Source organism: Chinchilla lanigera, unplaced genomic scaffold (genome assembly GCF_000276665.1).
Source record: "Chinchilla lanigera isolate Chin_1 unplaced genomic scaffold, ChiLan1.0 scaffold00038, whole genome shotgun sequence".
Lineage (NCBI taxonomy): Eukaryota > Metazoa > Chordata > Mammalia > Rodentia > Chinchillidae > Chinchilla > Chinchilla lanigera.
The window spans coordinates 10592498-10609378 of record NW_004955439.1 but is presented as its reverse complement, the minus strand read 5'-3'; the positions used below and the strand labels follow the sequence as shown (position 1 = coordinate 10609378).

General features: G+C 43.2%; 1 protein-coding gene across 1 annotated transcript in view; it reads left to right on the top strand.

Annotated features, from left to right (window-relative positions):
• The window catches only part of Mthfd1l (methylenetetrahydrofolate dehydrogenase (NADP+ dependent) 1-like), a gene marked incomplete in the record, with an annotated part of 189260 nt that overhangs the window by 12613 nt on the left and 159766 nt on the right, over positions 1 to 16881 (top strand). The window contains 3 exon segments of the mRNA XM_013517397.1: positions 1411 to 1535; positions 3307 to 3407; positions 4469 to 4605. Of these exon segments, the coding sequence (XP_013372851.1) occupies positions 1411 to 1535; positions 3307 to 3407; positions 4469 to 4605 (363 nt within the window).

Sequence of the window (16881 nt, the reverse complement as noted above, 5' to 3'; positions counted from 1 at the left end):
GGGGGTGGGGGTGGGGGTGTGTGTAAAATTCTGATAAAGTAAATTAGTATGTTGCTACTTTGAAACAGCGTCTTAACGTAGTAAGGTTGTTTTGGTTTTGCCTTGCTTTGTTTTTGTTGTTTCTTCCAAATCCTAAATACAAGTAATAGTGGTTCCCTCCCTTCATTGTGACCTCTGCTCAGATGTCACAGCCTCTGACCACCCCTGAGCCCCAGTCACACTCTTAACTGTTTACCCTGCTTAACCTGCTCTGTTCATATCATTGACCACTTCCAGGGTTTGGATTATTAGTGTTTGATGGGGCATACTCCTGCTTCTATATTAAATTACCCAGTCTGTAAAGGCAGTATTTGTAGATCCCTTACTTAGCACAAAGTAGGTACCCAAAACATATTTGTTGGGTGAAAGTATGCCAAGCAAATGAAACAGAATTTCCTTTCTGATTGGGTACATCAACTCCCATTTCCTTCCCCTACCAGGGGTAATACCATAGTGATTTCTGCTAGGCAGGCACAGGAAGGATAAACCAACCCTTCCTCCAAATGAGACCCAGCTGCATAGACCAGCATACTCTTAGCTTTGAGGAAATAATTTTATTTAGTGAAATGAGTGAGGATCTTCTCTCCTTGCATAAAATAGGGATCAACAGAGAGAGGAGAAAGCATTGCTTCTTGAGAGAATCTGTAACCATTTGTTAGCAATTACACATTAGCCTCCTGTGTTGTATTTTCGTCTGTTTTATAAGTTATAAACTGTTCTGATGTTGCCCATAACAAGGAGCTATGTGTGTTTCAGAGTTTTCTATTCATAAGCCTTTGGGAAGGCTTTCCCTGTGCCAGTCAGATCCGGAGAGGCTGAGGGCCTCCGGGGTGTATCAGATGCCATGGTCAGGAAGCTTCCGTTGAATCCATGGTGTTGGAGGCACCCCGGCTTTGCTGGCCAGCTCGACATGCTTGAGATTCATAATTGCCTCCCTGAAAACTCGCTGGCAGTGTGCTTGGGTTAAAATATGACAGGGAATTGTCTTTTCTCTAGCTGAACTGTAGTAACTGTTGAGCTCTACTTTTGTTCTTTTCTGGCACAGAGTAAAGTGGTAAGAAGATTGAAGTCACTAAAAACTTAGTCAGGCTTGCTTGGGATGTTTATAAAAACGAGGAAAAGAGGAGATAGACTTCTTCATTGTGCCTTACACCAAAGGCTTCAAGAAGGGGCTGGGGATTTAGATCAGTGGCACAGCGCCTGCCTGGCAAGCGCAAGGTCATGAGATCGGTTCCCGGTACCGGAAACCACCCCCCCCAAAAAAAAGGAGTAAAAGAAACTGTAACAGATGCATTTTTATGAGTCTGGTTTTTAATATAAAGCTTCTTTTGTAGGATCTTATTTCCACAAAACTAACTTTCTTCGCTGTAGATTATAGATGAAATCTTGAAGATGAATGAAGATACCAGAGTACATGGCCTTGCCCTCCAGATCTCCGAGGACTTGTTCAGCAACAAAGTGCTCAATGCCTTGAAGCCAGAAAAGGATGTGGATGGGTAAGGAGCTGTGAAAGAAAGCAATCAACCTTTATTATGAAATCAGCTTTCCTAATGAGTTTTTTTCCTATATTCTTTCTGAGGTTTTTTTTGTGTGTTTTTGAGACAAGGTCTCCCTATGCAGTTCAGGCTGACCTTGAGCTCACTTTGTAGCTCAGGCTGGCCTCGAACTCACAGCCATCCTCCTGCCTCAGCCTCCCGAGTGCTAGGATTACAGGCATGCACCGCGACACCTGGCTGTTTTGTTTTGTTTTTTTTTTCTAATGTGTTAATTAGGAGATGAAAGAAGTCATTTTAAATATTTCAGGGGTTTGAGAACTTTTAAAATTCTATGTATGAAAGTTGCTATCTAAGAAAATACACATGCCATTTTGTAATAGTTGCGTGCATTTTGGAAAAGAAAAATCTCATTACACTGTCATACTCATTTAACATGGTCCGGTCTTACTTACAGAGTCCTGGGGCTGCTCTCCTGATCTAACAGTTTTCCCTTGGTAATTTTACTAGACCAGAAGAGAAACCCGAGACCTGATTTCCCCAACAGCATCATGCTCTGCTTTAGTTCCAGGCCAGTTGAGAGAAACCAAACAAATACTCTTAATGACACAAGGCCTTATTTGAAATTTGAGGCAGATGTAGGGGAAAGATCATAAATATCAGGTGCTCTGTCTGATGCGGGTCTTTGAGTCACATCATGTTGTGAAATTAGTAAGCTTCAGAGGACAAAGAATACTGCTGGTCTGCAGTGAGGGATCAGCAGGTTTCCTGGGGATTAAAAACCCCATTTTCCTACATGGAAATACAGCAAATATTTTGTGCTGTGGCTAAAAGGAACACAAGTATGTAAAGTTGTAAGCAACTTTATAATGACTCCCAGGCTGGTGTCTCCTGCAAGGGCTGGACTGAGAAACTGCAGTCTCACTGAGACACCCAGTCTTCTATCCCATTCTGTTATTGTACCTTGGTAGTCCCAAGCGCAGGTTAAAAAGTTGTTGTGAGAACTGGGAGTGTAACTCATAGTATTGTACGTGCTTAGCATGTGCAAGGCCCTGAGTTCAATCCGCAGCACTGCACAGATGTAAAAAGTGGTCAAAAATCTCCAACCCTATAGTAGACTCACTGTAAAGAGAGAAGCCCTAATTGATGAGAAAACATCCAAAACCTGAACATTTGAAGTGACAGCTTTATAATTTTCATAAATGGAGAGAAGTATTGAAAAGTTTTCTGAATGTCTTTATTTTGTTACTAATCTAGACTGAGACCATCAGTTCAGGAATGTTTTGTGCTGCACGGGAACAAAGAAAGGCACAGAGACATGCAGAGAATGGGGTCACTCAGTTTTTTTCCCCTGATTTCCCAAGAAGATACATACTGAGGTCAGATGGGGTTCTGACTTGTGAACCCCACGTTTTCCTGGGTCATTGCAGAGCTGCAGGATGGGTTCCAGGGTTTTGGAAGTGGAAATGGTTACAGGTGTGCCTTTCTTTTGCAGTCCCTTACGGGTGCTCCCTGGATTGTAATGTAAAGCCCTCGGGGCCCTCGGCTGTGTTCTGATGCTGGATAGAATCAGCACGCCAGTCCTAGGGGCCAGAGCAGAGTTCATTGAGGGGCTGCTCTCAGAAGCTGATCACATTCACTTCCTGCCTGTTCTTTGATTCATCTTTAATATAGTCTATCTATCAAACATTATTTAGGGTTGGTATGTGTGAATTCCTACTGAGTGATTTTTGACTGGGTTTTCCCTTCCTTACTCCCTTATTTTCTGATTCAGAGTGACAGATATAAACCTGGGGAAGCTGGTGCGTGGGGACGCCCATGAATGTTTCGTTTCACCTGTTGCCAGAGCTGTCATTGAACTTCTTGAAAAATCAGGTGTGGTGCTCCTTTGCAAATGCTCTTTTCTGTTTATTAATATTTTTGTAGTTTTTAAAGTATGAAATAAAGATTTGTTTTTGGAAGATTTAATGAAAAGCACAGAAGCAATGTTGAAATGTTGACTTTCTTTTCCTCAAATTTCCTTATACAAGTGGAGATACAGATGATTGACTGGTAGCTTTTTCTATTAAGATGAACTGTGATAATTTAAAAGAGACCTTAGTAAAAATGAATGTCAGCCTGTTTTAAACATTCTCAGAGTCTCCCGTGAAGCGATCAGAATAACCCCATTGCAAAATGGTTCCAGGTTCAAGTTCCCAAGCCTGTCATTGTACAAGTCTAGGTAAGCTGTACATTTTAGACTGAAAGGCTGTCGCTGTTAGATGTGTAGAACACAAACACTTAGGCTGGGATTTATCCATGAAGAGAATCATTTTTCATTTGTCACTATTCACTTTCCACTCCTCTCCTTTTGACTTTGCATTTTCATGGCAGTGAAATAGAAATGAATAAAAATTTCTCTTTCTTATTAAACTCAGTGAATAAATTAGTACTGAGTATCTCATATATTTAAGGGATCTAGCTGATGACATAAAAGTTCAATCAACTAAAATTTTTTTCTACTCTAATTTGCATAGAAGAGGCAAGTGCCTCTCCTCCATCTGAAAATGCAACAAACAAAAATTCTAAAAATAGATAGCAACATTTTACTAAAAAGATTAACTTTCAGGAATACCCTTTGGATAGTAACCATTCAGTGAAAATCTCTGAGCTGATCCATACGTAGAGTGTTTCTGCTATCAAGACCGTGGTTGTGAGTCATTTCATCAGAATGTAGTAATGTGCTGTAGAAGGAAACACAGGAAAAGGATTGGAGCTCAAAGATTAGAAAATAGAATTGTGGTTAATTGTAATACCTGACTCCCAGCTGAGAGCCCCTGTAAGCTGATTCTGAGAACATCAAGCCTGGAAAAGGGCATTTTTTTCTTAAATTAAAACTGAATGAGAGGAAAGACCTAAAGTTTTAATTATAATACTGGATTTTTTTTGGTTGGTAGGTGTCACCTTAGATGGGAAGAAGGTCTTGGTAGTAGGAGCTCACGGATCTTTAGAAGCTGCCCTGCAGTGCCTGTTCCAGAGAAGAGGGTCCATGACCATGAGCTCCCAGTGGAAAACACCCCAGCTTCAAAACAAGGTAAAGTTTGTGTGGGAAACATGCAGCCTTGAGTGCTTATGTTAGAAATGAAGAAACACAGGAATGTGTAAGCAAAAGATTTAATTTAAGATGTTTGGGGGCTGAGATGTGGCTCAGCGGTAGAACGCTTGCCTCGCATGCACAAGGCCCTGGGTTTGATACCCAGCACCACAAAAAAAAAAAAAAAAAAGTTAGAGGAAGGACAACAGAAAATCTCAAAGGACAATAATAAAAAGCAAATATTAATGAGATAGAAAGCAAATACACGTGACCAATTCTCAGCACATCCAAAGGTCGGTTTTTGGAAAAGACTGGGACAGTGAACACACTACTAGCTCAGGTAAGACAAAAGAGGGAATGCCAACAAGAATAGGGGTGAATAAGGGGACGTACGCACAGAAATAATTTTTTATAAGAGAATATATGTGTATTATTCTTGTAGATTTGAACATTTGTACATGATGAAGACTTTGCTTGACACATGTTGACTTACTCTGGATTTAGATAGAATTGACAAATCCACTTGAAGACAGTGAATCAATTCTGCTTACTGTACAATCAATAAAATGTGTATTTGGACACCATGTGGACGGAGATGGTGTGGAGGGAAACCCAAGAACCTTCACGCCTTTTTTCCTTTTCATAATAGCAAACTTTTTTTTATTGTCTTTACTTTTCTTCATTGAGAGTCCAGGTGGAGCACTGGCGAGAGGAGCGGAGTGGCGTGGGTCACACTGCTCATGACTCGAGGGAGCGGGGTCCCTCCCGGAAGTGAGAGAGTGGGCTGGAGCCTGTGCTCTTCCTTCCCCCTCCGAGGACGCTGACCCTCCTCTCTTCTGTTCTCTTGATCTCTGTCTGTGCACCTGTTGCTGTTTGCAGTTGCTCTTTCCATGGTTTCCGGTATATGGGGTCAACTGGGGTCTTAACGATAAATAGAAATGGAAATAGAAAATGCCTAAGGAAGCTATTGGTAAGTTTTCGATGTACTGCTTTTCTGAATGGTGTGACGCGATCTTGGGCAGCGTGGGAGTCACCCCTTCCCCTAGCATGTCCACCCCATCATCACTGAGTAGCCTTCCTGGCTCTCCGATCGGGGTGGCTGCATCATGGTGCTGTGTTCAGCTCCTCTTTATTTTACTTTATGACGGCTCCAAAGAATAATCGTGATTCTGGCAAACCAGACATGCCAAAGAAAAAGCTATACACTGCTCCCTTTAAATGAAAAGGTGAAAGTTGTTCAGGAGTGTGTCTGTGTATGAATGGTCGATATATTTAGGGTTCAGTACTGTCTGGTATCAGGCATTCATGGGGGGCCTTGGAATGCATCTGATGTAAAGTGAGGAGCTACTGTACACAGAACAAGATCTAAAAGTAATGATCCGCATGTGGCTGTGAGAGAATGTCGGTGAGGAGCATGTTGTGCTCCGGCCAGGGAGGGCAGGTGTCTGAATGGAGCCTTGGAGCGCTTGCATGACAGGTGGATCTAACGGGTGCAGTGCTGATTTTAAAACTGCTCAGCAATGTGACCTGGCAAGAGGGTAGAACCTCTGCACAGCTTTAGTCACCACCACCTGGTGGCAGCCTACTCAAGAAAATGCATGAACAATATTTTAATTTTAAATTTTTTTTTTTTTTTTTCTTTTTTTTTTTTTTTTTTTTTTTGGTGGTATTGAGGATTGAACCTAAGACCTTGTACTTGCTAGGCAAGTCCTCAGCCGTGAGCCAGACCCCCCTCCCCCAGCCCCTATTTTGTACATCAGAGCCCAGGATTTTCTGTTGGGAAGCTTAGTGGAAGACGAAAATAAACCATGCCCTGCACTGAGCAGCTGCAGTAGGAGAGAAAATGCCTTCACTGGCAGTTGAATGTTTTCACAGCTGTCATAGGTACTTTCATTAGTTGTATCTGTATTTTTGAAAAACAAAGACATTTTTCAGAGTACTTTTTTATTATGGAAATAAATCACCTTGACTCTGTACTTTGGGATGGATCTCACCCTAAACTTGAGAAAGGAGGAAGATAGAGCGGCCTGATTGTCTCGAGAGCCGAGAAATTGGAAACACTCCCGTTTACACACGAAAAGGCTCACTCTGGCAGTCGACGTCCGTACACTTTCTGCCCAAGTCCTTAGTGCTCACAGGGAAGCCATCATGACTCCTGGAGGCTCAGGAATGTTATTGCTTTATCTTTGCAGAGAAAACACAAGGAAAGAAAGGGTCAGGGCTGCCCGTCCTTGTCCGTGATGTGGTGGATGTGAGCCTCTGCGTACACCGGGCTCCTCCCAGCCACATGTCACATCTCTGACTTTCTGGTGTGCGCACTGGTGGCCAGCACTTCTCTAGCCACACTCCTCCCAGAGACAAGCTTCTGGGCTTCATCCTGACACTGGAATTGTCACTGTCTCTCACTTCTGTAAGAAGAACTTGGAGAAGACAGTCTTGCTGTTTGTTTTCCTACTAGGAATCCTGGCCTTCCTTGGAGCCATGATTATAGGTAAACTGTACCCTGAGGGTCAGCAAGTCCTTCCTCTGGGGCCACAGTGGTGGAAAGGGAACCAGGGCGTGGGGAAGTGGGCGGGGCCAGGCTCTGGCCATGTTTGCCATACCCTTGGAAAAGCTTCACCTGGAAAACACTGGAAGTGTATGTTTAACAACAAATTGTCAGGGGCTGGGGATTTAGCTCAGCGGCACAGTGCCTGCCTGGCAAGCGCAAGGTCGTGAGTTCGATTCCCGGTCCCGGAAAAAAAAACAAAAAAACAAGCAAACAAAACCAACAAATTGTCCAGTTTGATCAGCAATGACTAAAAGTACATTTTAAGATTACAGTCATGTAGCTTCTCCTTACCAGCAGTGATAAAAAGAGCTGGGGAAAGCAGAAGACAAGCAAAGGAAGGTGGCCACTGAGTAGAAGGACATTACCTCTGTAAAGCGTGTGTCACGTACGTGCTTACAGTCACACATCATTTAATGACAGAGTAAGTCTCAGGAAATGCATCCTGAGACGATTTCTTTGTGTGAACACCATGATTAGTCAGTGTAATCTTACAGGACCCCTTTTGTATGTGTGGCCTGTCACCGTGACAGAAGGTCATTTTGCAGAGTATTACTGAACTTGTACTTAACGTGGGATAAGACCCCCTGTTGGACATCTGCCTTGGGTTTCCAGAGTTAAGGGTGTGAGGGGTTTGGGCATCAGGGTGGGACTGTGTAACACTATGGTCCCCTCTGCCACCTTCTAAACTACAGGTGGTCTTACAGGGATGGGGTGACCTTCAAGCTATCAGGCAGTTGCTACAACCACACAAAGTGCCGTGCAAGGTTTGGAATGAGGCCCACCACGTGTGTCCCTGTCAGGCAGCAGAGCCCTGGCCTGGGAGACACCTGGCTCGGGTTTAAGCCATAGCTGGCCACCTACCTCCAGGTAGGAGAGGGATCCAGACACTGCCTACCCCACTGGGCTGTCATGAAAATGAAACTAAATAACGATATGGGCCAGTCAGATTGGAAATAGTGTGGGATGGGGTTCTTTGCTGGAAGACTGGTAACTGTGCTTCCACTGTATAGATGGGGGACAGGAAAATGTCTCTTTTTTTGGTTTTTTGAGATAGGGTTTCGCCATGTAGCCCAGGCTGGCCTCAAACTCTCGACAGTTCTCCTGCCTTTGTCTCCTGAGTGCTGGGATTACAGGCGTGCACCACCATACTTGGCTTGTCTGTGACTTTTATTAGTGAGGTCTCCCAGCAGTGTGCTGGCCAAGGAAGCCAAATCCAAAGCAAAACTAGGAAATAATGGCCCAGAGAGAAGAGGGCCTGAGCGGAAGGGGTACCTGGCTTTCGGCCATCTACACACACACCCTCTGGTCCTCAATAGTAATTTTTCAATGTTATGTAATAGCCCTTTCCCCCAGAGCTGCAAGCCGCACCCTTCTTGTGATTGCAAGGTAGATACCAGGAAGGTGTCCTCAGATGATGTCTACTGGGGATTCCCGGTTGTTTATAGGTCTTACAGTTTTGAGGAACAGTTACCTTGTGTAAGTTAAATAGAAAGGGACCTTTTCTCTAGCTGCTTGCTTAAATATAAAGATGTTTGGATACTGCTTTCGTTGTAGTTGGAGGGTGTCCCCCAAGGATTCATGTAGCAGAAGCTTGGTGTGTAGTGTGGCAATGTTAAGAGGTGGTGGACTCTTACATAAAATCCTTAGTCTCATTTATTTCATTATAGTAATGGAAAACAAACTAGTATGGGTCCTGATTATGCCTAAAATCTTCAAGGAGCCTGAGCATGAAAAACTGAGGTTTGCCTTCCTGGAGTTCTGTAGAAATCCACACCCAGCTCTGTGTTTGGTGCCTTTATAATCGACGCCCACTGACAGTTAGGAGCAGGCTTTCTGCTTTGCTTCTGTGTGTCACTTGAATTCAGGCTTTGGGCTGCGCTGTGCATTTCTGTGGACGTCCTGCAGAGGGGCAGGGGGAGATGTCTGGGCATTTGTCCCGATTAACCATGTGCTGTGCAGCATCAGAGGTCAGTAAGCCACAGCACTGGGGCGCATGTCTTTGGGTAGGACTGAGGAATCCTCACCTTCCCCCATGGCACAGGCCCCCACAGTCGGCCTTCCAGGCCATGGGTTGGGCTGTTGGGAACTTGTCTAGATTTGGCGGTGCTGTCTTCCCCACCCTGAGGATTTTATCTGATGCCAAGTTCCACCTGCAGTGAGAAGATGTTTTGTACTTGGTATCTCTGCAGTGATGTGGAGCCCTCTCCTCAGAAGTGAGGAGTTGACAGGCTGTGCAGGCTCTGCTCCCTCATGAGTCCCCACAGAGCCTGTGGTTAGGGAACAGCTAGAAAATAGGGCTGATGCGGTCTCCAGCTGGGATAAGTGTGGTTAGCGCCAGCTGTGTGCAGGAGAAAGTACCTCAAAGTAAGAGAACCATTTTGTTTTGTTTTTTCTGAGGCTCTTGTTTCTCCTGCTTGAGCAGAGAGACCCTCCAAACCAGTACCAACAAGAGACTGAAAATAATAGATCTTTCGTGTCTGAAGGATCAAAGTGTCTAGCTTTTTGAGCAAAGCTACATTATCACAAAGTCCTTTCCAGTTTAAATTTGGCACACAGCATGGCTTAGGGCTATAGAAAGTGACCTGAAAAATTTGAAGTGTATTTGTGTTATATGTGTTAAAGGGTTGGGATAGGAATGGGAATACTGTAGCTTTGCTTCGCTGTTTTGTTTTCTTATTGAAGATTGAGCTTAGGGCCTTTGTAATTCAGCTAAATTCCCAGCCTTCCTTATTTTTATTTTGAAACAGAGTCTTGCTAAATCACAGAATTGCCCGGGCTGGGTCAAACTCATGATCCTCCTGCCTCTGCCTCCTAGAGTGCTGAGATAACAGGTGTGAAACACCGTGCCTGGCACTTAGTGGCACAGCCCTTCCCTAGCATGCCCTGAGCCCTGGGTTTGATCCCCAACACCAAAAAATAAAAACAAAGTGGACTGGATTAGTGAAGTTACATGACAGTTTTTTGATAGGAGAGGGTACACTGTAGATACTACCATATGGGAGTAAGGATCACTAGCATTTGTTGAATGTGTGTGTGTGATTGAGCACTGTTCTTTATCTCAGGGCAAGTTGTCTCAGTGATTTGGCACACGTACACTATTAGACATGACTTTGTTGTCCCCATATTACAGGCGAGGAAACAGGATCAGAGAAGAGGATTTCAAAAAAATCATACAATCGAAAAGGTGGAGGTATGCTAGAAAGGTCTTCTGCTGGCCTATGGGATGAAGGCCTGGCTTTCAGCCTGTGGTGCTGCTGGGAGGTGATAGACCCTTTACCACTTTCCTGCCTGCGTGGACCGCCATGTACATACACACATGACTGTCCCATCAGGTGGCTTGCACCCCTTGTCATACAATCAGTTCTAAGCACTTTTATTGGCCTTTAATGGATCGAATGTTGCTTAAATTTGAATAGCTTACTGCCCCAATACAAATATTAATAAATATTATTCGTACCAATTAAAATTATTATAATCAAATTATTTCATCAAACGAAAAGAAATTTATTTATATTTATGAATATACATAAAGACAGCTAAGTTGTGCAGAGTGCACAAACATCATAATGTGTTCGGCTTTTTATGTGGTCACGGTGGCACCTGTGGTTTTAGTTTTGATTTTTTGTTTTTGTGTTTTTGAGACAGAGTCTCACTGGGTAGTTCAGGCTGGTCTTAAATTTACTGTGTAGCTCAGGCTGGCCTCGAACTCACAGCTATCCTCCTGCCTGAGCCTGCCAAGTGCTGGGGTTATAGGTGTGCGCCACCATGCCCAGCTTGTTTCAGATAATTTTTCATAACATTTTCTGTATCACTTGTGTGCATTTCTTGCTCCTCCTAAATAAGCTTCTATAAGGGAATGTGTTTTTGAGTACTTTGCACTTGTGATATTTCTCCACAGGTTCATAGTTTATCAGTAATTAATTCTGTAAATTTCAACATAGGGGTCTTATGAGTACCCCATTGCTCATGTACATAATCAGCATTTACAACAGATGTACCACAAATTACCTGTATCATTTTTTATATTATTGTCATGTTTTCCTTGAGAAACTGTGATTTGACGTCTGGGCTGCTGAATCAGTGTCTTTCTTTGAATTATTGTAATCAAAGACAAGATCAGGTTCTATGTTTTCAGGTTTTCCTTTGATCAATGTATACATATGACTTTTACAAGGCATTAACATGCAAACAGTTCTTTTATCAGTCCATGTAACACATTTTACATTACAGCAATCTTTTTTTTTTTCTTTTCACAATAATTTTCAAAGTTTATGATTTTGCCACAGTTTTGCTTTGTCTTTGCTTATCCTGGTAAAAATGTTCAATTTGGCTGTACTGTGCCACAAGAATGTGTTTCTTTTTGTAACAGTTCTTGTGCTAGGGGTATACTCAGATAATAACTATCTACATATAATCTACAGTGTTCAAATAATAAGCCATTTGTTAATTTCATAACAACATCTAAGACTGTTCCCATTAAAAGATTTATGCTTTTTCTGGCACAGACATCTAAAACATAGGTGTAATCATCTAACATAATTTATATAATTTTATCCCGTATTTGTGCCATTTTTCTTTGATGGTGAAAACACAGATATCCTCACCATAAAGTCATACTTTTGTCTATCACTACATTTTTTCCAGGCTTTATTGCATTCTTGAATGTGCTAATAATTTCTTCCATGACTCTTAAATTTGCACAAAAGATCCTCAGTTCTACATTGGGTATTCTCAGAGAAATGTAAACAGTTCAAGATAGCCACAAGATGAGAACACCATATTATTTTCAGACCAATACAATGTAATATCTGGTAATGGTAGTATCCCCATAATTAAGAATATACGTATAAAAACTTGAGGATTGCCCTCACTACTGATGTTTTCTTCTTTTTGCAGTAAAGCTACATTGTATGGCATGGTGTTTTCTACTATAATTTCACATGTATTATCTATCAGACACAAGTAATTTATATAATGCAAAATGATATCTGCAATTAATATTTCTTAGCAGAAGTCCACATTTCAGTTCCATGTGCTCACATTCTGTAACGTTTCTTGCTAATGTTGGCTGCCGTTCTTCTTGCTCTACATTCATATCCAGATCCACACTATGCTCACTGAAGTAGTAGCCACAAGATTACATTCACCTAACTCTAATGCATCTTCATCTGAAGAGTAGTAGATAGGTCATGACCTTTTTCTCTGAGATTCAATTATAGATTCATCTGATGTATCATCCATTTTCTGTCTTTGATATGTCCCTGTTGGCTCTCACCCCAGATACTCACATGAAGTCTAATCTCCAAACTTTAAAATAAAAAGCCCCTCCCAACTCAGATGTGGACTGTCGGAGAGACCAGGTCTCAAGCTGTTAGACCGCTGAGTCCGTTCACTATGGTTTCATTCTAACCATTTCTAATCCTGGACGCACACATTCAGAGAGGCAAGCTGGAGTGCACTGAGGCCTTGGACTTGTCACCAGCTGTGCACTTCCCTTCTTCAGGAGTTGTGTTCACCCTTCAGGAGTGCAGGGACGGGCACATGGTCAGGAGTGCAGGGACAGGACAGCCTTATCAGTGTGACCCCTCACCCCTGCCTGTGAAGGATGAGGTGGAGGAAACACCCAGGGGCCTGCTATATTTTCCAGGAATGTGTAACTTAGTGGGCTGGAGTCCTATTGTATCTGAGCTTTCTGTGATAGTCTTGGCATATGTGTGGCCTGAAAGTGCATTTGGATATTTGTTCTTTCACTCCAGCTTCTGCCTCATCATTTGCGTTTCTTATCAGCACAAGAGAAGGACCTGATTAGAACTTTTTAAAAAGCCAAGATATCGATGTTTTGCGTGAGGTCAAGTGGAGCCTTGTGAATTAACAACTTAGATGGTTCAGATTTTAAGCAAAGAAACTAAACTTTAGAAGAAATACTTTTTTTTTTTTTTTTGAGATAAGGTCTTGCTGGTCTTGAACTTGTGATCCTCTTGCCCCAGCCTGCCATGTACTGGGATTAGGTATATTGTTCTTATATCAAATACATGAGCAAAAAATGTAACGTGGCCAGGCGCGGTGGCACACACCTATGATCCCTGCATTTGGGAGGCTGAGGTATTGCTGTGAATTCAAGGCCAGCCTGGGCTACAAAGTGAGCTCAAGGCCAGCCTGAACTGCATAGTGAGACCCTATCTTAAAAAGACAAAAAAAAAAAAGTGTAATGAAAACACCATTTACCTCCACCATTTCCCTACATTCCCCTCCTTTCAGATGCCCTTCTTTTATCTTGTAGGCAAAACATTCTATTTCAGTCTCCAAGGATTACACTGAAAGTGTTTGAAGGTTTGCTTGAACCCGGAACATATAACATTAGAAATGGTGTAGGGTCCTGGGGCTGTGGAACCTGTTTAACCAATAATGCAACGGGGTCATGTTGATGTAGTGTCTTGTTTGTGGGAATCTTATCTGAAACTTGACGTCCTCTGGTGCCTCTGTGCGAACTGTTACTTTTCAGCCACCTGCGGCCAACATTCTTCATGCGGGTATGGCCAGGCAGAAAGCGAGACCTGTATTTTGAGAAAGAGATGTCATCAGTGCTGGCAGAAGACCTCTGGCCTGTGCTTTGCAGAGAACCAGCTGGTTACATCACCCTTAGTCCACTTACACCGAACTTCCTGTGGGCTTTTTTTTCCTGCTTCATACCCAAAAGGGAGTGCTTAAGAGAGTGCTTTTCAAGGACTTGGAATCTTTTAAGGGGAAGGTCTTTTGCATCCTCTGTAACAGCGGAGCACTTTTTATTTGCATGGAAATTTTGTTTCCAGGGCTCTTTGTATATGTTATTTATGTTACAACCCTGCAAATGGTATTGTGTTCTATTGTGCTCACCAGAAACCTGGACCTTGGCAGTCGCTGGGAAAAAGCAATCTGAGCTTGAATCCAGGTGGTGCAGCTCCACCAGGAAAGTCCTTCCTTGGGCGCCTGCCTGCGTTCCTCGCTCCTCAGGGGAGCAGCCCAGGCCGGGAGCCCTCCTCCCTGGAAGTAGAATGCAGAAATCCGACCAGTGGGTGTGCGGCCTGAGGTTTGGAATGGGAAGGGATACATGCCAGGAAATGCAAAGCTGCATTTCTCTCAGCAGTGTAGTGTGATTGCCACAGCCGCGAGCACCCAGCGCTTATGGAAATGAGCAGTGGGCAGTGAGTCTGCGGCCTGCGCGCCTCTGCGGAGCAGAGCTTGCTGGTTGGTGCTCCGGAAACCGGAAACCGGAAACCGCACCCGGAAGGATTCTTCACCCCTGCACTGATGCACAGCTCTCTGTCTCAGGAGGAAGGACCCATCCTCACATCCCACTCCTCTCTGCCCTACTATTTAGTTCTATTTTTTCCTTGAGTGAAGAAAGGGATGATTTTTTGTCAGTTGTCCAACGCATACCATTACCAACCTTGAAGCAGCATTTCCTTTCATCATCTGTCATACGTTTTGGAAGGATCAAGCCCGCTTTGACTGGCTGCCTCTTTAGCATTTTGGACACATCTGCGTATCTTTGATACTCTCTTCTCATACATCAAGCAGTCAAATTATGAAGTTAGAGCAAGACCAAGGAAATTTAAGAAAAGGAAGGTCGTTTATGATCCTTTTGGGAGATTTGGTAGATACATACTGAAATCATAGTTCTCACTTGTCCATTTGGCCTGTAGTTGTACTGATTTATGAAATAACGGCAAGAGAAGTCTTACAACTTTTAAGAGCTAATAATCTGTTTTACTGATCACAAATGAGTGGAAAAAAGAAATACACTCAGTTCCTGAAAGGGAAAAAAAATTCTCTCAGGATGAGATCATTGGGAAGGCACAAAGTGGGGGAAATACCTTTTACTGCAAGTGTCATCCTCTTGCCAAAATATTACAGCATCTGAATGAAAACATCTGAATGGTTTGACATTTTAATTTGTAAGCACACACAGTTACCTTAATGTTCCTATTTGGGAGTATGCTTACTGTTTCAGGAAACTGTCCATACTGATGCACAGCTACAGAGCAATAACCTTGTTTTGTTTTGTTTTTGAGACAGGGTCTCAATATGTAGCCCAGCCTGGCCTGGAACTCATGGTGATCCTCCTGCCTCAGCCTCCCGAGTGCTGGGATTACTGACATGTACTGCCACACCTGACCCAGAGCAATAATCTTATGGTAGATGTTCATTGATGTCAAATAAAATGCTACACATTCTAAGTTTGAAAATTTAATTAATAGCCAGGAATAGTGGTGCACACCTGTAATCCCAGCACTTCGGAGGCTGAGGTAGGAGGATTGAAAAAGAAAAATTCACGAATAAACAGGGATTCTGCTCATGAAGAATTCTGCTTGAATGAAATCTCCGTATGCAGGCAACACACTCAACTCACGTAGAAAGATTCTAGCAGGCATGATGGTTACAGTAGTCGCTGATGAATTCCTCCTTGCTGGAAGTGGATTTTTTGCTCTTTATCTTGCTTGGCCACTAGGTGTCATGCAGACCTGTTAACCACAGCCCTTTCCTTTAACTGCAGGTAAATTTCACCCTTTCCTGCTTTTTCACTCCTGGATCACACCATTGTCTCTATCCTTTGCTCGTCTTTTATCATTTCAGAGCAGTATTTCCCAAGGATGCCCTTGAGCCTCATTTCCTGTCCATTCCTGTGTTCCCCTGGGGGAACATGAACAAGCCTCTGGTTTTAACATGCGTACCCATGCTCCCCGACCAGTCCTTGTCCTAGACCTGTGCGTGCAGCTCACTGCCAAACTGTTACCTTTTCTCCTCTCCCTCTGACTTTCCTCAGCCCAGTGTCAATCCAGCTTCCAGAAGAATCTTCCTAAAGCACCCCTGACTGTATGAGGGCGGCCATTACAACAAAGGCCAATCTGACCAGCACTCCCTGTTTTTAAGAAAACAACAAATTTGGAAATTCTGACATTTTATAAAAGAAAAATGACATTTTCTAAAAAGAAAAACATCAAATTCTTTGTTGGACTTTGCCATAAGGTGGTCAGCGAGCCTCCATGTTACGTAAGATTTCCACAAACACTTCCTGTGGCCTTGCAAAAAGGATTGTGAAGACTCTGTAGTGGACGGAATGTGGTCCGTAAAGCACCTCGCTGGGCTCGCACGTGGTGCCACGGCACGTCCTGGTTTGTTGAGAGTGGGAGGCCAAGTGCGGGGATCCCCCGCGGGTGTGTCAGGTGTGGCCTCTCCCCAGGAGCCCTCTGCACTGTGACCGGTCAAGAATGCCAGTGTCTGTCTGGATGATAAGTACCAGTAAAGCTCACTTCCAGGTTGTGTGAGAAAAACAGAAATCAAAGGCTGAAGATTGTCTCCTCCCCATGGTTTATCCTGTGCCTCCCCCCCCACCACCATCCTGAAGACCCCAGCTCTGAACTCTCACAGGCAGAAACTGGGTTTTTATTTTCAGATCCTCGGCTACCTCCTTGTCTGCCACAGCTGGCACTCAAGAAATGTCAAGTGACTATTTTCACGGAAGAATTTTGAATTCCTTTGGTCTCTTTAGTTATTTTAATTTTAAAAGCACATCTTTGCTGGAAAAGCAGTTGTTAATTTTTGAAAGTAATGTTCTTCATTTTGAACTTCATTGGCTTTTTTTTTTTTTTTTTTTTACCGGAAATTGAACTCAGGACCTTGCGCTTGCCAGGCAGGTGCTGTGCCACTGAGCTGAATTCCTATCACTTTGAAATTCTGTATTGTTT